Source organism: Peromyscus californicus, unplaced genomic scaffold (assembly GCF_007827085.1).
Source record: "Peromyscus californicus insignis strain IS unplaced genomic scaffold, ASM782708v3 Scaffold_19__1_contigs__length_69161282, whole genome shotgun sequence".
NCBI classification, from domain to species: Eukaryota; Metazoa; Chordata; class Mammalia; order Rodentia; family Cricetidae; genus Peromyscus; species Peromyscus californicus.
The window spans coordinates 23,161,147-23,184,513 of record NW_026294491.1 but is presented as its reverse complement, the minus strand read 5'-3'; the positions used below and the strand labels follow the sequence as shown (position 1 = coordinate 23,184,513).

General features: G+C 41.2%; 1 protein-coding gene across 2 annotated transcripts in view; it reads left to right on the top strand.

The window, feature by feature from the left end:
* Positions 1-23,367, top strand: part of Ctnna3 (catenin alpha 3) — a 1,464,870-nt gene that overhangs the window by 26,720 nt on the left and 1,414,783 nt on the right. For both annotated transcript variants that reach the window (XM_052744818.1, XM_052744817.1), the window contains exon 2: positions 16,206-16,309. In XM_052744818.1, coding sequence (XP_052600778.1) covers positions 16,211-16,309 — 99 coding nt within the window. In that variant the 5' untranslated portion in view covers positions 16,206-16,210. The remainder of the gene's footprint in view (positions 1-16,205; positions 16,310-23,367) is intronic.

The following is a 23,367-nucleotide window of genomic DNA, read 5'->3' as shown; positions in this document are numbered from 1 at the left end:
TAATGTGAAGAGAAGGCAGAGGGAAAGGATATTCTGGAAGTTTCTGGGTTTGGTGTCTAGCCTTAGGATGATATCTTTAATGCAGTTTAGAACTAAAAGAGAAAGCCACTACTTTTTTTTTTTTTTTTTTTTTTTTTTTTTTTTTTTTTTTTTTTTTTTTTAGACAGAATCTCACTATATATCCCTGGTTGGCCTGGAACTCACAGAGATGCTTCTGCCTCCTGAGTATTGGGATCAAAGGCATATGCCACCAACTGTGTTTTAGGGGAAAGACCATGAATTCAGTTTATGAGGCAGCCTGATGAGCAGCAGATTAGCAGGCCCAGAAGCACATGAGAGGACTGGACTATATAGATGGCTTTGTGAGTCAGAGGTTGTAAATAGAACTAAAACTGTACAGTGAACCTGTTCTGAGTGAGTGATATAGTGAGATCAGAGATCAGAGTGTAAGGGATTAAACCCTGGGAGGGACCTCCGTGTCTAAGAAGCCAGAGAAGGACAAACTACAACAGACTCTGAGGAAGATGGTTGCAGGGCAGGGGAGAAGCATGAGAGTCGTGCTTCGGAGCCAGGGGAGAAAGCGTCCCATTTCCCATCGAAAAGATACAAAGTATGTGGGATCAAAATTACTTCAATAGAGTTAATAGGCACATAGCCAGAGTCCATAGAGAAACTTAAGAATTATCCATAAATAATTAATTTGGATGGTTTGATTTAAAGGTTCTGTAGGGTTTTAAAAACTTAAAAAAAAAACCCAGGACTTAGAGAAATGTGAAGTTTTAAAAACAGTTACTTATAGCTGGCCCTCCCCTCCCCCATTCCTTTATTGATTTCTGGATAATAGATGCAGTGTTTCCAAGGTCCAGTTTGATTTTCTTTATGTCACCAAGCTGGCTTCTGGGTATTTCCAGTTACTCAAGGAACAAAGAAGAAATACGATTTTGAAAAACCACATTCTCCCCTCTCTCTCGGTCGTCTGTTCATCTCGACACATGAGTGAGTGTGCCCGTCATGATGCTTGTGTGGCTGCCAGAGAGCAATGTGAGGGTGGAGAGGTCAGTTTTTTCCTTCTTCTACGTGGGTCCTGGGGGGAATTGAACTCAGGATGTCAGGCCTAGCGGCAGACTCCTTTACCCGCGGAGCCAGCCTGCAGGCCTGGATTTGTTTTGTTAGTTTTTATTTTGTTTCAAATCAAGGTTGATAAGATCTTTCTTCTCTATTCTCTTATTGTTCTGTGTCTTTCCCAACTACCAGCCCTCAGGAGACTTCACATACATTTGCGCTGTCTAATAATGGGGCAGTGTATTGAACCTATATGCTCACTGGGCTCAGAGCAACAAAACACCACGGCCACCTTGAAAGTATACATGGAGGCCATGTTACTCCTGCTTTGGTTGTTTAGACTTGATGCGTTGCATATTCATGCTGTAGCTGAGCATTATTTCTATTCTGAAGGATTCAGTGAAAGCTTCTTTGATGTCTTACATTTTAGATTATCTTCTTCTTTGGTTTCACTTGGACTGATTTAGTCCTTTGGCTTTTAGAGAAATGGATATAAGGGTATATTTTTAGAAGGCAGTTTGATATTATGTCCCTTTGGAAGAATAATAGCAGTAGGGCCTATGTCCTCCCCAGTTAAGGGTTCTTGGCCAGGTTTACACTTCCAGGCATGAGTCCTCTCTTGGAGTGAGCCTTAAATCCACGTAGACAATTGTTGGTTACCGCCATAACATTCATGTTGCACCAGTGGGTATAGGTAGTCCGGTCATTACTGGGATGTGGTGGTTTGAATGAAAATGTCTCCCATAGGTTGTACATTTGAGTGCTTGGTCCCCAGTCAGTGGAACTGTTTGGGAAGGATTAGAAGGTATGGCCTTGTTGGAGGAGATCCGTTACTGCGGGTAGGCTTTAAGGTTTCAAAAGCCCACATCATTTCTAGTTAGCTCTCTCTGCATCTTCCTTGTTTAAGATATAAGCTCCAAGCTACCACTCCAGCACCATGCCTGCTTGCTGCCATGCTCCTTGCCATGATGGTCATGGACTAACTCTCTGAGGCTGTAAGCAAGCCTCAAATAAATGCTTTCTTTTATAAGTTGCTTGGTCATGGTATCTCTTCACAGAAATAGAAAAGAAACTAAGATATGTGATTTTGTAGAGTTCTTTGGCTTTTAAAATAAGACGTAGTGTAACTGTGATGCTAGGCTTGTATGAGAGGGGATGCCACTGAGAATCTTGGTTCTACTGTTATTTTTTTATAGTACAGAATGTCTTTAAGTTGGAAAACATTGCTACATAGAAAACATGGAAATTTCTGTCCCTTCTCCCTTGCTGAAAGGTTTAAAATATGTGCCATTGTGAAATATTTGTGAAGTGGTATTTTATATAGTAATATTGTAAAATACATCTTCAGAGGAGGGGCGTGAGGTCATCTTGTGAAGTTCTTACATGCACTGTTACCTTTCAGTTAAATCAGAAATGAAATTATAGCTCTCTGCTTCTACAACAACAGCAACAAAGAAGGTAGGTTGATAAGATGGCCCGGAAGATAACGGCACTTCCACAGTGCCTGATGACTTGAGTTTCCCCCTGGATCCCATGTGGAAGACAGAGAGACCCAGCCCCCACCAACTGTCCTCTGACCTTCCTAAGTACCCGATGGTATTCATGCTCCTCCTCAAATAAACAAGAATAAAAATAAATAAATAAATAAATGCAAAAACAGACAGCGAAAAGGACATTAGTCTCAACTAGCTGTTTATGATCAGAGGGCCATAAGACCTATATGTAAATAGTTTTTTTTCTTTTTACTTCATATTGGTTAGAGCCGTCCCTGCCCCTTTCCATTTTAAAGTTTTCATTTAGGTAGACATGTGAGGAAACAAGCTTACTTTTGGAAGCACATTTTTTTTTTTCAAGACAGGGTTTCTTTGTGTAGTCTTGACTATCCTAGAACTCGCTCTGTAGACCAGGCTGGCCTCAAACTCACAGAGATCCGCCTGCCTCTGCCTCCCTAGTGCTGGGATTAAAGGCGTGCGCCACCGCCGCCCAGCAGAAACACATGTTTTGATTTCTGTTTGGTTCTTAACAACTTACCATTTCGGGAAGAGGAAACAAACCAATTTGATATTTTTTTCAAAGAACATCAGGAAGATGACTGTCCCAAGGTTTAGTAAACAATGCTTCAAATACGACACTGCAGAAACTCTTAAAACTTTGTCACTACATGCCTGTAAATATTTGTCCCAACAAAAATGTTCCAGTGTTCGTTCTAATATAAACTGTTCTATTATGTTGAAGCTCCTAAGTTTTGGAAGCTGAAGAAATGATAAAACACACTCTTGAGGATAAAAGCACTTAGTGCATTTAACGACTGTAGCCCCAGCCTGGAGCAGGGAGCACACCTTTTATTCACCTCTCTGGAATCGATTTCAGAGGGCTCAAGGTCTTTCAGAAGGTTGTTTTTCATTCAGATTTCCCCTCTTGGATTCTTTAGGCAATGCTATATTTCTAATTAGTCCGTATGCAGGAATTATGCTTTAGATTTTAGCCAAGAGATTCAATGCAAGGAGGCACCAGAGGGGAGCTCCGCTTTAAACTCTCATTATGAGAGTGGGGTGGAAGCAGTCTTGAATGATAATTATGGACTCTGTAGATGAAAGACATTTAAGCTAAATGTACACAAGCAGATTCAGCTTTCTTACTGAAAATGGAATAATGGCATCAACTAACACTTGTTGAACCCCTGCTAGGTGCAAGAGATACGGGTTAAACTATATTTCTTATTTTCTTAAAGATTTATTTATTCATGTATTTTATAGATACACCAGAATAAGGAATCTGATCCCATTACAGATGGTTGTGAGCCACCGTGTGGTTGTTGGGAATATGGTTGTGAGCCACCATATGGTTGCTGGCAATTGAACTCAGGACCTCTGGAAGAGCAGTCAATGCTCTTAACCACTGAACCATCTCACCAGCCCACTCCGTTCTCTTTTATGCTGGCAATTCTGACATTTATTCTCTCTCTCTCTCTCTCTCTCTCTCTCTCTCTCTCTCTCTCTCTCTCTCTCTCCCCCTTTTGAGACAGAGCCCCACATTGTAGCCCTGACTGGCCTGGAACTCACTCTGTAGACCAGGCTGGCTCTGAACTCACAGATTCACCTGCCTCTGCCTCCCGAGTGCTGGGATTAAAGGTGTGTGCACACTTGTGCCTGGCCCTTCCATTTATGTTTCCATTCCAGATTGATTTTCCAAACCCTGTTCTTACACATTCAGCTTTGAACACAGGTCTGTCTCCATGTTCTCAGATTCTTCACCATCCCACTATTAATTGGTTTAACACTCATTTTTTTTTTTTTTTTTGGTTTTTTGAGACAGGGTTTCTCTATGTAGCTTTGTGCCTTTCCTGGAACTCGCTTTGGAGACCAGGCTGGCCTCGAACTCACAGAGATCCACCTGCCTCTGCCTCCCGAGTGCTGGGATTAAAGGCGTGCACCATCACCTTCCGGCCTAACACTCATTTTTGAATGCAGTAATACCATCACAAAAGCAAACGAGGGTGCTTGCTTTTATAAAGGTCTTTTGGAGGTTGATTGGAAATCTACCCTCACCCCAGGTAACGGCAACTCTCTTTCCAATTGCTCCAGACAAAAACTTGAATCCTCTCTATCCTGTCTCTGCTCCGGAATTCCAATAGGCTCAGCCATCAAAATGTATCCACAACTGGCCTGACATGGCCGCTTCTGCTGCTGTTATCCAGGTCTAAGCCATTATGAAAATCTCTGATTCCCATTGTCAGTTCGATTGGAGGAAGAATCCCCCAGGAGGTCCACTGTTGGGTGTGTCTGGGAGGATGTCTGGATATGATTAGCTGAGGGGTAGGGAAAGCCCTATTCTCCATGTGGCTGGCAGCACCACAGGGACTGGGGTACTAGACTGAGTATAATGGGAGGGATAAAGACAACTGGGCATCTGCATTCCTCCTTCTCTGCTTCATGACCAACACCACAGACCAAGCCTCCCTCGAAGCTATGCCCTGCTGACTTCAAAGCTGGCTTTGAAGAGAGTTGGAAACTGTGGGCTAGAGAATCCCCAGTGTGCAGTGGGCAGAATAAAATTAGCAATTCTGGTGGGAGCGTGGAGGGCTGGAATGCCGATAGGAATGTGATCTTCTACTATCCTTCTCTGTTGTTGCCAGGGCCATGAGTAAAACAGCGCGGGGTGTACCGTAATAGAGACACACTCAGGGTATTAGGTGGTGAGCCAGGAGCTAGCTCATACTGATGCAGGACACACTTGTGCCCCTCACGACCCACCACACTTCCCTGCATTTAAAAATGAGTGTTAAACAATTTTAAAGTAATTGAAATTTAATTTCAAGCAGGGTGATAAAGTGAAAATTGAGACATTTTGTGGAAAAAAAGCTAGGGAAGGATCGGGTGGGTTTGCCTTGTCCCGAGTATGGTTGCCAGAGAGATCTATTGCTTCTGTCAAGAGATTTGCTCTCTTGCCTAAGATTCTGAAAACTGGAATTTGGCCCTGGTCTGTCTCTCACCAAATCTACACTTCTCCCACTTTATAAAACTATGTCTGTTGGGTAAGAGTTAAAAAGTGGTAGATTTCAAATCAACTTCAAGAAGACCTTTATAAAAGCAAACACCCTCGTTAAATGGTATAGTAAGCCCCTCATTATTTCTATTCATCCAAGCCTAGAATATTGTTGAAATGATGGCTGGCAGTAGGAGGCTTTCTTGAGTGTTTGGAGGTCCTCCCTAATTCTTAATATTTTATGGATTATAAAACTCTAGTGCTTTAGAATGTGGCACTTATAGTCTGGTAGATCCTTCCTCTGGACTCCTGTTGTCATGTTTCTGTAAGAGGCTAGTCACAGTTGGACAGACTTTGACCTTTCCTTACCTTCATTTGCAAACTTCTGCAGCCTTCTCTACTTCCAGCTCTGATTTCCAATCAGTCAGGATTACTGAATGGGACAGATACCGAAGATCAGAAAGACTTTTATAAGAAACAGCACTTATTCATAGAATAGTAATTATGTATAGCCAAGGTTCTTCAAGGACTCGGTTTATTATTATATAATTTTGTCATGGAAAAGTAAACTTCTGAATAATGTTCTCTGCCTAATGTGAATTAAATACATGAATATGGTCTTAGAAGATACCTTGATTTAATTAGGTTTATATTTTATCTTGTGGCTAAAAACATTCTATACATATTGTGCATAATTTTCCTCTCCCCATTGCTTCTGGTTTCTAGTGTTCAATGTAGCTTTGGAAGCCCATTGTGGATTCTTCAGTAAAGACACATTTTTAAAGTTTTATGAAGGCTCAGTTCATTCTTATTTTAGTTGACAGTGGTGTCCTTCATCTTTGTCCCTGAGATGAAAAACAAATGTCAGCAGCCTTGATTCCTTTTTTTCCCCCAAAGGAATATTGATTTCATAAAAATATTTATTTATTTTATGTGCGTGCTTTGCCTGTATGTACATATGTGAACCATATCTGGTGTCCTAGGAGATAAGAAAGCTGAATCAGACCCCTAGAACTGGACTTACAGACAGCTGTGAGCACCACGTGGGTGCTGGGAACCAAACCCGGCTCCTTTGTAAGAGTAGCTAGTGTTATTAACTATTTCATTTTTTTTTTTTTTTTTGGTTTTTCGAGACAGGGTTTCTCTGTGTAGCTTTGCGCCTTTCCTGGATCTTGCTCTGTAGACCAGGCTGGCCTCGAAAACTATTTCATTTTTAATTGTGTGTCTGCACACATGTACTCATCCATGGAGGCTAGAGGCATCAGATTCCCTGAAGTTCAAGTTACAGGAGTTTTGCACTGCCTGATATGAGTCCTGGGAATTGAACTGGGGTTGTCTGAAAGAGAAATATGTGTTCTTAACTACTGAGCTATCTCTCCAGCTCAACAATTTTGATTTTTTTTTGAAACAGGGTTTCTCTGTGTAGCTTTGGAGCCTTTCCTGGAACTCACTCTGTAGCCCACGCTGCCTTGAACTCACAGAGATCCGCCTGCCTCTGCCTCCCAAGTGCTGTGATTAAAGGCGTCTGCCACCACTGCCCGGCAACAATTTTGATTTTTTTTTTTTTTTTTTTTGGTTTTTCGAGACAGGGTTTCTCTGTGTAGCTTTGCGCCTTTCCTGGAACTCGCTTTGGAGACCAGGCTGGCCTCGAACTCACAGAGATCCGCCTGGCTCTGCCTCCCGAGTGCTGGGATTAAAGGCGTGCGCCACCACCGCCCGGCACAATTTTGATTTTTATGTAGCAAGTGCCTGTCATAAGAAGGTTAGTAGGTAAAACCCTTACTGAACAATGCATTTGATAAGACTAATATTATACAGCAAAAGACATATTTTATTGTATAGATTGACTCTGGGTTACACATTGAAATATATCATTATGGGGGATGGTGCCCTTTTTCTCCTCAAATTGTACATTTTGTATTTTCTCCTGCTCAGCTTGCTTCTTAGTGGTTAAGAGCATTTGTTCCTCTCCCAAAGAACCGGGTTCTGTTTCTAGCACTCATGTGGTGGCTTACAACTATCAGTTAATGCCAGTTAAGCCAGTTCCAGGGGATCCAATGCCATCTTCTGACCTCTGTAGTCACCAGGCACACAGGTGGTGCACAGATAGGCATGTAGGCCAAACACTCATACATATTATCTTAGGGTTTTATTTCTGTGAAGAGATACTATGACCTTGGCAACTCTCACGAAGGAAAACAGCTAATTGGGCCTCACTTACAGTTTCAGCGGTTTAGTCCATAATCATCATGGCAGGACATGGCAGCATGCAGGCAGATATGGTGCTGGAGAAGGAGCTTAGAGTCCTACATCTTGATCTACAGGTAGCAGAAGGAAAAACTAACTTAAGCTTCTGAGACATCAAAGCCCACCTCCCACAGTGACACACCTCCTCCAACAAGGCCACAGCTCCCAGTAGTGCCACTCCCTATGGGCCAAGCATTCAAACACAGGAGTCTATGGGGGCCATTCCTATTCAAACCACTGCATTCCACTCCCAGGCCCCCATAGGCTTGTAACCATAACATAAAGTAGAAATGCATTCAGCCCAACTTCAAAAGTCCCCATATTCTGTCACAGTCTCAACAATGTTTAAAAGTCCAAAGTTCAAAGTCTCTTCTGAGATTCATGCAACTTAACTGTAATCCCCTGTAAAAGAAAAATCAAGAAGCAGATCACATACTTCCAACATGTAATGGCACAGGATATATATTACCATTCCAAAAGGTAGGGAAGAGAGCATAGTGAGAAAATAATGGACTAAACCAAGACTGAAAACCAACTGGGCAAACTCTAAACTCTGCATCTCCATGTCTGATGTCAAAATGCTCTTCAGATCTCCAACTCTATTTAGTTCTGTTGACTACAACACACTTCTTTCTCTTGGGCTGGTTCCATTCCCTGTTAGCAGCTCTCCTCTGCAGGTATCCCATGACTCTGGCACCTCTAACATCTTGGTCTCCAAGCTTCACTTTCACAGCTTCACACAATGGCCTCCCTGGATCTCCATGTAGGGATACCCCTGCCACATGCCTGACCTTAGTAGATTTCCTTAATCATGGAGGGAGATTTCACAACCTCTTTCTTGTATCCTTGACTCTAAAACTAGAATCATGTGGCCAAAGCTGCCAAGTTCTGTTGCTTGCTGGGGCTGGAACATGGCCCCCTTGTTCAATTACATCTTCACCAACTTTCTGTTTTCCATGGTTTCCTTTGCTGCCTAAGCTTGGCTGTCCCTGGAATTTGCTCTGTAGAACATGTTTGGCCCTTGAACTCAGAGATCTGCGGGCCTCTATCTCCTGAGTGCTGGGATTAAAGGCATGTTCCACTACCACCATACCTGGACCCTAAGCTGTTGTTTAATTCCTTTTCATAAGTTGGAAGCTTAGCTGAGTGGGATCTTGCCCTGAGGTCTTTACTCCCTTTATTACATTTAATATCAGGTTTTCCTTTAATCTGTCTATCTCCTTGAACACAGGGTTTAGCTCCATTCTACTTTCTGGTGCTCTTTTTCTCCTCAAATTATACATTTTGCATTTTCTCCTGCTCAGCTTGCTCCTTATCATTATAGATCTTCATAAGAGTGAATGTTAATAACCATATGGCAGAGTCAATACTAGACTATTTTGAGATTTCCTCTGCCAATGGAGAGGAATATTCTAAAACTCTTCAATTTAGTCTCAGGCAAACTTTTCAGACAAGGGAAAAAAGTTAGCTACATTCTTCAATATCACAACAATGATCTCTAGGCTACATATTAAACGGAAACCTCTTGAGCTAGGCCCCCACAGCTCCAATCACCCTCAGCACCACTGTCTTCCATGCTCCTACTAGTAAGGCCCATTAAGCCCCACTTAATTAGAAAAAGCATTCAACTGCTTTTCTAATCCATACTCCCAAAGTTCACATTTCTCCAAACAAAAGCATGTCAGGCCTATCATAGCAATAACCCCACTCCTGGTACCAACTTCTGTCTTCGATGTTTTTTTGCATGAAGAGACACCCATGACCACATCAATTCTTATAAAGGAAAACATTTAATAGTTTAGAGGTTTAGTCCATTATCATCATGGTGGGAAACATGGCAGCATGCAGGCAGACAGGATGCTGGAGAAGGAGCTGAGAGGTCTACATCTCGATCTGCAGACAGCAGAAGGAAAAACTGACTTGAGCTTCTGAGACTTCAAAGCCTGCCCCCACAGTGGCACACTTCCTCCAGGCAAGGCCCACACCTACTCCAGCAAGACCACACCGCCCAACAGTGCAACTCCCCAGTGGGCCAAGCGTTCAAACATGTGCATCTATGAGGGCATATTCCTATTCAAACCATGTTACACATAAAAGTAGACCACCATGGTACTATTCTGTCAATTTTGATATGTCTTTGTTATAAGGAAAGAAAATGACAGGTAGAATGATTGAAAACAAACTCAAGTCAGGCAGTGGTGGCACATGCCTTTAATCCCAGCACTCGGGAGGCAGAGCCAGGCGGATCTCTGTGAGTTTGAGGCCAGCCTGGTCTGCAGAGCAAGATCCAGGACAGGCACCAAAACTACACAGAGAAACCCTGTCTCAAAACAAAAAACAACAAAAAACAAAACAACAACAACAATACTCAAACCCAAACATTCCAGTGCGATGTTGCATTAAGAGAAAACCTTTGTCAGTAGTGCTAGGATTCTTTTTTTTTTTTTTCAAAGAATATCTTCTATATTTTGAAAGAACGTCTGAGAAAAGAGACTATGCTTTTACCTTTAAAAAGGAAATTTTACGGTGAAAAGGAGAGAGACATATGATAGTCACAGTCTAAACTGAAAGGCCATTGTGACTATATCACACATCACCTAACAGTAATGCACACTACTATTGATACACTTGTGATTTCTCTTTCTCTCTCTCTCTCTCTCTCTCTCTCTCTCTCTCTCTCTCTCTCTCCCTCCCTCCCTCCCTCCCTCCCTCCCTCCCTCCATCCATCCATCCATCCATCTCTATCTACATTACCCAATACAACCTGAATAATTATTTCTAAGCCAAACTGGCTTTTAAAAAATAAAGGAAGCCGGGCGGTGGTGGCGCACGCCTTTAATCCCAGCACTCGGGAGGCAGAGCCAGGCGGATCTCTGTGAGTTCGAGGCCAGCCTGGTCTACAGAGCAAGTTCCAGGAAAGGCACAAAGCTACACAGAGAAACCCTGTCTCGAAAAACCAAAAAAAAAAAAAAAAAAGGAGGGCTGGGTGGTGGTGGTGGTGCACGCCTTCAATCCCAGCACTTGAGAAGCAGAGACAAGTGGATCTTTATGAATTTGAGGTCACTCTGGTCTACAGAGTGAGTTCCAGGACAGCCAAGGGAGGAGGGAGAGAGAGAGAGAGAGAGAGGAGAGAGGAGAGAGAGAGAGAGAGAGAGAGAGAGAGAAAGAGAAATCACAAGTGTATCAATAGTAGAGAAATCCTGTTTCAAAACACAAACAAACAAAAAAAACGTAAAGGAGGGCCAGGCATGATGGCTCATGATTGTAATCCTAGAACTTGGGAGGCTGAGGCAGGAGGGTTGAAGCTAGCCTGAGCTATATAGTGAGTTCTAGGCCAGTCTGAACTTTTGACTGGGTGAGACCCTGTCTCAAAACCAAAACCAAACAAGAAGTAAAGGAAAAGTAGTCCTTGTAAGTGACTTGTGATGGAGTTCAGCATAGACTGAGAACAAGGACACACTTGATTGCCTTGAAGTGGGGAGGGAGCCCCAAGTGGGCTGTTTGGAATATGTTCAATAAGAGAACTATCTAGAAAAGTGCTATGTTTCAGAAAACTTGCTCTGTCTCTGCAGTCAGCTATGCTGGTGGTTTTTATATAAAACTGTCAACATTTAATGTAAGTAGATAATATATAATATATTGTAGTTATTTTGAAAACGGCAGGAGGAACCCTAGAGCATCCCACTCGATTTATAAAGTATCATTTTCCTCCCACTTCAGGTTGTGTATTTAAATTTCTTGTGTTGACTATACAGTGTTTTGATAGTGTCTAGGAAGTGAACAGTGTGCCCTGGTGCCTTTGATAGTATAGAAAACCTCAGAGCGTATGGTTGTACTTAAATGCTCTTATCAATTATTAAGTTTGTCATAATTGGTTCCTTTGAGACTTTCAGTATAATTATCATTGTTTTTTTTTTTTTTTTTTTTTGACACAGGGTTTCTCTGTGTAGCTTTGTGCCTCTCCTGGATCTTGCTCTGTAGACCAGGCTGGCCTCAAACTCACAAAGATCCACCTGGCCCTGCCTCCCAAGTGCTGGGATTAAAGGCGTGCACCACCACTGCCTGGCTGTTTTTTTAATATTAAACTTCACTGAAGACACATGAAAGAATAGAAGTATTATAACCATGTTTTGATTATAGACACATTTGAACTTCAGTATTTAGATTATGTATAAATATGATGCTAAGTCACTGGGGAGAGCCTTTCAGAAAATTTCTGTTATTCTCAAGACTACTTCAGATATACATTTAAAATATTTTTGACAGTTTCATACATGTATATAAAAATTTCAGTGATTTTCACCCTTCCCATTACATTACCACCTCTCACCCTTTTTCTACCTCTACCTGAAACCCCTCTTCCCCCCACCTACTCTCATGTCTTTGTGTGCACCTGACCCACTGAGTTTAATTGGGGTTGCTTGCATGAGCATCAGTAGGAGGTTATTTACTGGAGTGTGGGCATCACATGAGTAGCTATACCATTGAAGAAAATGATGCCCCGTCCCCAGCAACCGTTAACTGCCAACAGGGAGGGTTGGGGCATTGTGAACCCTTCCCACATCCATGATGAAATGTTGACAGGCATAATCTTGTGTAGGTAACCACAGCTGCTATGATATCTAGCCATTACAGTTTTATTACAATTTATTTATGTGTATGTGTCAACATGCATTCGTAGAGCTATGAGTGGTGGTGCACACCTTTAATCCCAGCACTTCATAGGCACAAGCCTATGAGATCACAAGCCTTGATCTCTGTGAGATCAAGGCCAGAGAGTTCCAGGAAAGCCAGGGCCACATAGCAAGACCCTCTCTCAAAAAACAACAACAACAACAACAACAACAACAACAACAACAAACAACAAAACAACAAAAACAAAAACAAAAAACAAACAACAAAGAAAAACCCCAAACCAAAAACAAAACAAAACAATTTAAAAAAAAAAGAGCCGGGAGATGGTGGTGCACGTCTTTAATCCCAGCACTGAAGAGGCAGAGGCAGGTGGATCTCTGTAAGTTTGAGGCCGGCCTTTTCTACAGAGTGAGACCCAGGACAGGCTCCAAAGCTACAGAGAAACCCTGTCTTGAAAAACAAAAACAACAATGACAAAAAAGAAAGGAAGGAAGGAAGGAAGGAAGGAAGGAAGAAAAGAAAGAAAGAAAGAAAGAAAGAAAGAAAGAAAGAAAGAAAGAAAGAAAGAAAGAAAAGAAAATATAGAGAATAACATGTGGGATATCTGAAGAGCAGTGAGGCTTATGACCTCTGGACTCTACAGCATTTGCTTCTATTTTTGTTTAAACACATTTTGTCACTCATGTGAAAATTGTGACGTAAGGGTGGGAACCCATGTATATGATTCTTACTTACAGGACATTTCTGTCTCATCTCTCTCTCTGTATCAGGTTCACCGCTTAGACAGCAGTCTCCATGACATGGAGGCCATGGGTACCTTTGAATAGACACAGTAGCACATTTATGGATCCCTGGGACGGACCCAGTAGGGTGGGGCGGATTGATAAGGAAACGGGTGCTGGTTTGATGGAACCAGGCCAGGGGTAAGGGGAAAGTCTGGGGGTGAGTGGGAGGAGACTTTCCCTGGAGGGATGGGCAGGCAAGTGGGCTCCACCTTACAGTTCTGATGTGTCTCTTAGGGGTGAGAACACATAAAGGAAAGAGAATAACTCAGTCTCCTAGGATTATTGAGACTAGAAAGAGCCTTGGAAAGATTGTTATAATATAAATCTGGACTTGTCCACTTAGCTACCTGTCTATAGCCAATTAATAAATTAAAATGAGAATAATTACTCGCCCTTATAGTTAAAAACTACTAACCAGAAAAACCAGAGCAACCCTCATGCTTTCTTTTTTCCTCTCATGGTTTCAGAGGGATTGTTAGGGTTTTATTTTTTTTTTTTGTGGGGGTGGGGGGAGAGGCAGTTTACTAAGCCTGAAGCTGTGGGAAACTTTGGGGGAGAGTAGGTAGATGCTAAGTAAGAAGGTTTTCTATTGATAGATTCATATTTCTGTGGGTTATATGTTTTTTTTCTTATTTTTAAAATATTTATCTTAATTTTATGTGTATGTATGTGTGCTTGAGTGTATGTCTGTGCACCATGTGTGTTGAGGTGCCTACAGAGGTCAGAAGAGAGGTCAGATCCCCTGGGTTTGGAGTTACAGATGGTTGTGAGCTGCCATGTGGGTGCTGGGAACTGAACCCAGGTCTTCTGAAAGAGCAGTAAGTGCTCTTAACTGCTGAGCCATTTCTCCAACTTCCGTTTTTTTAATTTTTTAAAAGTAGGTTAAGTTGATATAGGAAAGACATATATATTTTCTTTATCTCTGTGGACCCTGAGTAAATACTTGCTGAGTGATAACTGACAGGGTAAAGGTTAATACAGATTTGTGGATCTAGTAATTTAGTTAATAATCTTCATGGCTGATACATTAGTTTCAGTATGTCATGAAATGCCAATCATGATTATGTGATTAAGAATATATGGTTTCTTCCTGGGGCCTATGCAGGATCGCTTGGCTCGGCCTGGGAGGAGGGGACTGGACCTACCTGGACTGAGTCTACCAGGTTGATCTCAGTCCGCGGGGGAGGCTTTGCCCTGGAGGAGGTGGGAATGGGGGGTGGGCTGGGGGGAAGGTGAGGGGGGCCGGAAGGGGGGAGAACAAGGGAATCCGTGGCTGATATGTAGAACTGAATTGCATTGCAAAATAAAAATAAAAATTAAAAAAAAGAATATATGGTTTCTTATATAAAATCTCAGTGATTGGTTCGTGTGTGTGTGTGTGTGTGTGTGTGTGTGTGTGTGTGTGTGTACATGTTCATGTGTATGTGCATGTGCAGGTACAGGTGTGTTTGGTGGTCAGAGGCCAATGTTTATGTTTTTTTCATTTTTAATCTTGACCTTATTTTAAATCATTTAATGTGTTATGGTCAGTGGTATGTGTGCATATATATGGTGAGTGTGGAGATCAGAGAACAATTTTGTGGAGTTAATTTTCCTTTTCTACCTTTGCATGGTTCTGAGGCTTGAACTCAAGCTTGTCAGTCCTAGCCATCATGCCAGTCCTTGGTCTTAGTTTTTTCTTTTTTCTTTTTTTCCGAGACAGGGTTTCTCTGTGTAGCTTTGGCTGTCCTGGAACTCACTCTGTAGCCCAGGCTGGCCTCGAACTCACAGAGATCTGCCTGCCTCTCTCTCCCAAGCCTGGCTTAATAATTATTATTCTTATTTTGTCTGGTGACTTAGTTATTTTTCTATTGCTGTGATAAGACATAATGACCATGGTAGTTCATAGAAGGAACAGTTTATTCGGGCTTATGGTTCTAGAGCTTTAAGCGTCCAGGACGGTAGGGAACATGGCAGCGAGCTATGGCATGGTGATAGGAGCAGGAAGCTGAGAACTTGCTTCTTCAACCACAAGCCCAAAGCAGGAAGAGCAAGCAGGGTGAGGCTTTAAGCTCTCAAAGCCGGCCCTAGTTCCTCTAGCAAGGTCACACTTCCTAAACCTTCCCAAACAGTGCCAATAACTGGGGGCCAAGGGCTCAAATGTCTGAGACTGTGGGGGACATTCCTCATTCAAACTACTACATCTTGTTTAAATATCACTGCTTTCCCTTGACCTTCTCCCTTTTTTCTAATAGCTATCCAGATTCTTTTTTTTTTCCTTAAGATTTATTTATTATGTATACAGTGTTCTGCTTGCATGCATGCCTGCAGGCCAGAAGAGGGCACCAGATCTCATTACAGATGGTTGTGAGCCACCATGTGGTTGCTGGGAATTGAACTCAGAACCTCTGGAAGAGCAGCCAGTGCTCTTAAGCTCTTAACCTCTGAGCCATCTCTCCAGCCTGCTATCCAGATTCTTATTAGTTTCTTTTCTATCCGAGAAAGAAAACTGCCCCCACCTCCTTTTACAATTGAAACTCTCAAAGAAGCAACCTTGGAAACACATAGACACGCATCACATGTCTTCAGGCTTCTCATCTAAGTCTTGACAAGAATGGGCGAACCTGTGAAGAGCCTGAGCGTCATGAGTTCATGGAAGTCAGATGACTTGTCTACTGTCAGAGAAGGGTCAAGAGGTCGGCAATAGCTTTCAACTAAGACTGCTGACCAAAGGGAAACCCGTTTGGCAAGTTTGAAAGTCAGTTATGAACTTGCTAGCCTTCGTTAGAGCTAAGCCCAGGCAGCACAAGAACAGCGAACAGCTTGGGAGCCTCTTGCTTCTCCGATGGTGGATTTGGCACCTTGAGCTTCGGAGGACTGAAAAGAAGTGCCAAATAGAAGTCCCACTTTATGATGATCAGGGACCTTCTGCTTGGGAAAATTTTCTCCTTGCTGATAAGCATGGTTTTTTTTCTTTTTTTCTTTTTTTTTTGTGTGTGTGTCTGTGTACAGGCACCATGTCGGCAGAAACACCAACCACCCTGAATATGGACATTCGGGATCTGCAGATCCAGACAGTCACTGTTGAGAAGCTGCTGGAGCCTCTGATAATCCAGGTACGAGCACTTCGGGTGCTGCAGTGCGCAACAACTGTGTTTTCGCAGGATTTAAAATGGCGGGAGTAGCCAGGAGCGAAGGGCAGATTTGGTTCTAAATAGGAATGAATACATCACATAAAATTATCCTTTATTTGAACTGGTATTAGCTGGGTGTGGTGGTGCATACTTTCAATCCCAGCACCTAGGAGGCAGAGGCAGGCAATAGATCTCTGTGAGTTCCATGCCAGTCAGGTCTACACATGGAGACCTTGTCTTAATCCTTCCAAATAAGCTGGTATTAAAAATAAAAGTATGTATTTGATATTAATAATATAATTCTGAAAGTTTTCCCTCAGATTCTTTTTTGGCACCAACTGCAATATTAACACACACACACACACACACACACAAACACACACACACACACACACACACATTTGAAATTAGTAGCCTCTAACCCATGACTCCCTTGCCTCATCTTCCTTGGTGCTGGGATTATATGTGTGTATCATAATGTCAAGAGGTGTATGTATGCCGAGCAGTGGTGGTGCATGCCTTTAATCCCAGCACTCAGGAGGCAGAGGCAGGTGGATTTCTGTGAGTTTGAGGTCAGCCTGATCTGCAAAGTGAGCCGGAGCTGTTACACAGAGAAATTCCATCTCAGAAAACCAAAAAAAAGAGGTGTATATAATTAACATTTTTATTGTTATTTTATATATGTGTGCATGTGTGCACATGATGAGTGTGAATGGGCACCTGTGGAGTCAGTTCTCTCCTGGCTATCAGGCTTGTGTGGTGAGTGACTATTTGTTGAACCATCTCCCTGACTCCAGATGTATGTATACTTTGTAAAGCACTGCTACATAAAAATTATCCTGCTTATAGTCATGAAAATGGAGGCAAGTTAATATAATTGAACCATCTTTATTATGTAGAGGATTTCAGTGATTTGACCTAAGAGACATGGTATCTCATTTGTCACAAAGTAAACTGTAATTAAAATATCAAAATGTGGGAGAAAAGCAGCTATTTAAAGGAATTCTGTGATAGTCTTCCATGAAATAATCATTTGATCATATGAATAAGAATTCTCTGACTTAGTCATCACGTAAGACTTGATTTTATGTATTGGATTTTTAATTTAAAAAAATGTTTTTATTAGCATAAATTAGGTACAAAAATGGATTTCATTATGTCATTTTTATACATATATAAGATTATTTTGATCACATTGACCCCATTACCATTTCTTATCCCCATCCCACTCACACCGAGCATTTGATTTTCTTGATGAAGAATTTGAAAGAATCCATACATTGATATAGATCCAAATATTTTGCCTTTAACACCAAAACTGATAAAGCAAAACTCCCCCGTTGGCCTACCTTACATCATGCACCCGGGTCCCTTCTTCCAAAAAACATTGAACTCTCAAGGTTTACTTGGGTGAAAAACTACAGTGACCTTATGTCCAATTATTCAAAAGTGTCCTTGTCTTTTCTGTGGGATGCAATGGTAGAACAGTTCTGAGGACAGTCATAGGACATGTTTTCACTGAGCACAAATTGAGACCTACTACTGGGAAGGCAATCTAAAACATTTCTTACTGGTGATAGCTGAATTTTATATTAACTGTTGCTGTCTAAAAGGCACTAAAACCTGAAATTAACACTACTTAAGCCATTCACTGAATGCTTTCATGTTGAGAAACAAAAAATTACCTATCATCCATCCATCTATCTATCTATCTGTCTGTCTGTCTGTCTGTCTGTCTATCTATCCATCCATCCATCCATCCATCCATCTATCTATCTACCTACCTACCATCTTCATATCTATCTATCATCTACCTACTTACCTATCATCTCTCTTTCTCTCTCCCAGGTTAAATTCAAACTCAGAGTGCTCCTGCCTCTCTCTTCCGGGTGCATTATTATGTCTGGCTTTATTTTTGTTTTTTTTCTGACAAAATTCACTAAAAAATTAGAATCTCCCTGGAGCAGGGCAAAGAAAATTAAAACACATTCAATTTACTACAAAGAGACAAATAGTAGTATATTTCCTTCTAAGACAGTAAAATAGTGGGTAGTTTTTTTAGAACTATAATATAGAGAATATAAACTCAGTGGATAGTGCAGACCTGCCACACTGCCTATTTGGGAGGATGAGGTAGCCTAGGCAACATATACATATATCTATATTGAATATGTGTATATATGCACATATGTATATATGTCTACATTGAATATATAGGAATATATATTGAAAGATATTATTTTTCTTTTTTATTTCTGTGATTAAAATACCATGACTAAAGCAACTTTATTCAGCTCATACTTATAGGTTGCAGTTCATCTTGGCAAGGAAGTTAGAGCAGTAGGAATCTTAGTCAGTGTTCTATTGCTGTGAAGAGACACCATGACCATGGCAACTCTTACAAAAGAAAGCATTTGATTGGAGGTGTTGCACCATGACCATGGCAACTCTTACAAAAGAAAGCATTTGATTGGAGGTGTTGTGGGATATTTGTACACTTTGTGAAAATGTATTGAGGTGATTGGTATAATAAAAAGCTGAAAGGCCAATAGCTAGGCTGGAGGTATAGGTGGGACTTCCGGGCACAGAGAGAGGAAGAGGAGGAGAGAATCAAGACACATGTGAGACGTCAACAAGACATGGAGGGACGTACAGAATATGTCGAACATACAGAATAAAAGAAAGGTTAAAAAACTATGAGGCAAAACATAGATTATATAAATGGGTTAATTTAAGTTATAAGAGCTAGTGGGACAAGCCTAAGCTAAGGTCAAGCTTTCAATAATTATAAGAAGTGTCATTATTTGTGAGCTGGTGGCCAACAGCAAAGCTTGCTACAGGGGGATTGCTTCCGGTTTCAGAAGTTTAGTCCAGTCTCATCATGGTGGGAAACATGGAAAGCTTGGTGCTAGAGCAGTACTTGAGACCTACCTACTGACCCAAGGCAGAGAAAGAGAGACATTAGGCTTGACATGGGCTTTCGAAACCTCAAGGACCACCCTCATTGACACACTTCCTTCAACAAGGCCACACCTCCTAATCCTTCTAATCCTTTAATATAGTGCCATTCCCTGGTGACTAAGCATTCACATATATGAACCTATGGGGGCCATTCTTATTCAACCACTCTGAGGAGCTTGACAGTACTGGCCACATTGCATCCACAGTTAAGAGCAGAGAGCAATGGATTGATGCTCGCCTGCCAGTGCTCAGCTGGCTCTCTCCTTTTCATTTAGTTCAGAGCCCAGCCCATGAAATCGTACCTGCTCACATTCAGGATGGGTCTTCCCACTCAACATAATCAAGATAATCCTCCAAAGACATCGTCAGAGATCTTCCTCACAGGTGATTCTAGTTCATGTCAACCTGACAATGAAAACTAACCACCAAGTACACACATACTCACATATATACATAAAGTGGAGAAAATGCTGTATATATAGATTGTATCTTACTTTTCCATTTAAAATGGTATTTCAATAGTCCATTCTCTCTCTTTTTTGTTATGTTGGGTACTGAACACAAGTTCACCAACATTTTAGGCAGGCATTCTAACCACTGAAATATACCTGCAACCCAATTTTTCCATTTAAAAAGTTTGAGATTTGTTTATGTGCATAGCTATTTTGTCTGCTTATATGGCAGTGTACCATGTTCGTGCCTGGTGCCCTTGGAGGACAGAAGAGGGTGATCCCCTGGGATTGGAGTTACAAATGGTTGTGAGCCTCTATGTTAGTGCTGAGAACTGAGCCTATGTCCTCTGGAAGAGCAGCAAGTACTCTTAACCTCTGAGCCATATTGTCAAACTCCATCCTTTATAAGAATAATTCAACAAAATTGCGGCTTAGTTACATATCATATAGCTTCATGACAGCTTTTATTTAAAGTAGCCACTCATCCAAACATTTTTGGATGTTTAAGTTTTCAGCTTTTTTGGGCTATTACAAACACTGCTGGCCAGGGAGGTAGCTCAGTTCATAGAGTAATGCTTGCCTTGGGTTTGATCCAGAGCACCTCATAAAACCGAACGCAGTGGCAACACCCTGGTAACCAGAACACTCAGGTGGTGGAATCAGGAAGATCAAGTTCACGTTCACCCTCACCTAAACAGCAAGTTAGAGGCCAGCCTGGGAAACAAGAGATCCTGTCTAAAATGAGAGTAAACATTTCCATGCTGAACATCTTTATGTACATGGGTTATTTCCTTAGGATTAGTTGCCAAAATTATTCAGTAAGTGGGCAAGATATGATCTCATATTTATCACCAAGTTTTTGTAGGGGTGGATTTAAGCTAGGGCCTTATACCCTGGAACTGAGACTGAACTTGAATTCACTAAGTACCCCAGGCTAGCCTCCATTGCATGATCCCTTCGCCTTAAGCCCTTCTGGTGGTAGGCTGACATGTATGAGCCGTGCCCAGCCACGGGGACGGTCTTAAACGAATTCTCACAACTAAAACTTTTGTTCCTGTCTTAATTTGCTTTCTACTGCTGTGATGAATACTGTGACTAAAAGCAACTTGAGGAAGAAAAGGGTTATTTCATGTTATAGTTTCCAGTCCATCCGGAAGCAAAATCAGGACAGGAACTGAAGCACAGACCATGGAGAAATCCTGCTTACTGCCTGGCTCCCCATGGCGTGCTCAGTCTGCTCTCTTAAACATCCCTGGAACACCTTCCCAGGGATGGCACTACCCACAGTGAGCTGAGTCCTCCCACATCAACTGTCCAAAAAAAAAATGTCCCCAAAGACTTGCCTACAGGAATTTCTGATGGAGGCATTTTCTTAACTGAGATCCCTTTTTCTCAAATGACCTTGTCTTAGTCAGATTGACCAAAAAACTAACCTTCACAATTCCTACGCACTTACAAGGGGTGGGAGTAGAAAAATGACCTTTACTTTGGAGGTGGCTGAGTGGTAAGTACTTAATGTCACTGCCTATTTTTTTCCATGACAACGTGACATTGGAGTTGGTCACTTAGAACTCGATAATCATAAAGGATGCTGTTATATTGTTATGAGTGGAGAAGGGGTTGTGGAGAAACTGCATTTTATTTGGTTTTCGAGACAGAGTTGCCCCGTGTAGCCCAGGCTAACCTCAATCCCTTTGCCTCATTTGGGGGTTCCTGTGCTCGCATCACCAGAATGCAGTGTCACAGCCTATTAGAAACTACCCTTTATGTACGAACAGAAACCCGTAGATGTTTTGGTCAAGTACCTTGCCATATCAGTCCATAGGAATTCACATGAAAAGATACAGTGGTCATAACTGTGTGTGTCTTAGAATGTGCTAAAGCTACCATAACCATCTCTCTAAATGGTATTGATTCCACCTAGAAAGTTAAGAGGACAAAAATGATCTGAAAGAATTTTATTTGATTGGAAAAAATAAAACTCTCCTAAAAAGTGCAATTATGTTAATGTGAGGCGCTTTTGATGTGGCACCTGGGTGCATGCTTTCCCTGAACAGCAGCAGATGAGATCAGGGAAGGAGGCAACACAGAGCCTGTTTTGTGATAGTTCTCAGTCACATGCTAATGCAATGTTAACTTTATCTGTTTTGCTCATTGTTGGCTTTCAAATGTATATTGATTTCTTAAAAGAGGCTCAGCATATCACTTTGCCAATGCCCCAGTTGAAAATTTTTTTTATAGGTCTTAGCAATATTCGACTCATATGAAATTACAAATATTAATAATTTATGGACTAGCTACTGTGTGTAAGAACTTTCTCATAAAGCAGAGTCCTAGCCACAACAGAATTATCTGGACACACACTTGGTTTTCATTATCATAGGGTTTTCCTTGTAAAATCCCACAGTATTTTAAAGTCTAATAATCAATATCTTAAAATAACTGGCCTTATAGGACTTTATGCTTGGCCTCTAAAAGTCTATCACTTAAAAATTACTTATTTTTATGAACATATATATGTGTGTGTGTGTGTGTGTGTGTGTGTGTGTGTGTGTGTGTGTGTGTGTAAGCCAGGAGTGTGCAGATGCCTTCAGGTCCACAAAAGGTGGACACCCTAGGGCTGGATGGAATTGCTGGTGGTTGTGAGCCACCTAAGATGGGTGCTGGGACTCAAAATCTGGGTCCTCTGTAAAAGCAGCAAGTGCTATTAACCATCGAGCCATCTTTCCAGTACCTCATCTGTCAATTTTGTCCTATATCGTTTGTCCACACAAATAATTTCTTTAAGTTACAAGAAGATTGATTTTTTCCCTGGGTAATATTGTGCTAGATATACTATCATTTTTCCCCAGAATGTTTAGTTTTTATTTAAAACATTTAATTGATAGAACTATGTACTCATCTATATATGTGCTTTATATAATGATCACCACAGCCAAATTAATGAATATATTCATCACTGTCCATAAGTACAATTTTGTATTTGTGTAGCAAAGACATTTAAAGTGTATCTAAACTGTACATTTGTTTCATTAAATTTCAAATATATTAAACAGTGTTGTTAAACTATAGTTACTATGCTATTCCGAAATTAGATTCTCAGAACTTAAATCATCATATGACTGAAAATTTGTATCCTTTGATCAAAATTCCCATTTCTCATAGCCCCCATCTCTAAGATCCTGAAAACCACTATTTTATGCTATTCTGTGATTTCACCTATGTGAGATTGTATTGTACTTTCCTTTTGTGCCTGTAGACATTATTTACTGTAATAATGGAAACGTTATTTAGTATAAAATCTCCAGGTTCATTCATGTTGACAGATGGTAAGAATTCCTTTTCCTAAAACAACTTAATAATATCCATGTATATATATCAAATCTTATTGATTTCTTTATCAATAGACTCTTAGGTCCTGTCCTTATCTAGGCTCTTCCAGAGAGTTCCTGGTTTGAATAGAATGGTACATACAAGTAGATGATACAGTACTGATCATACTAAATGTGTTTGAATGAAACCACATCTCCTCTACACTGAAGTAACCAGTTTAGTAGCCCCATTAAAAAGTTCTCACGTTTCCTCATTGTTTATCTTTATGTCAAATTCTTTTGCTCACGAGGTTGC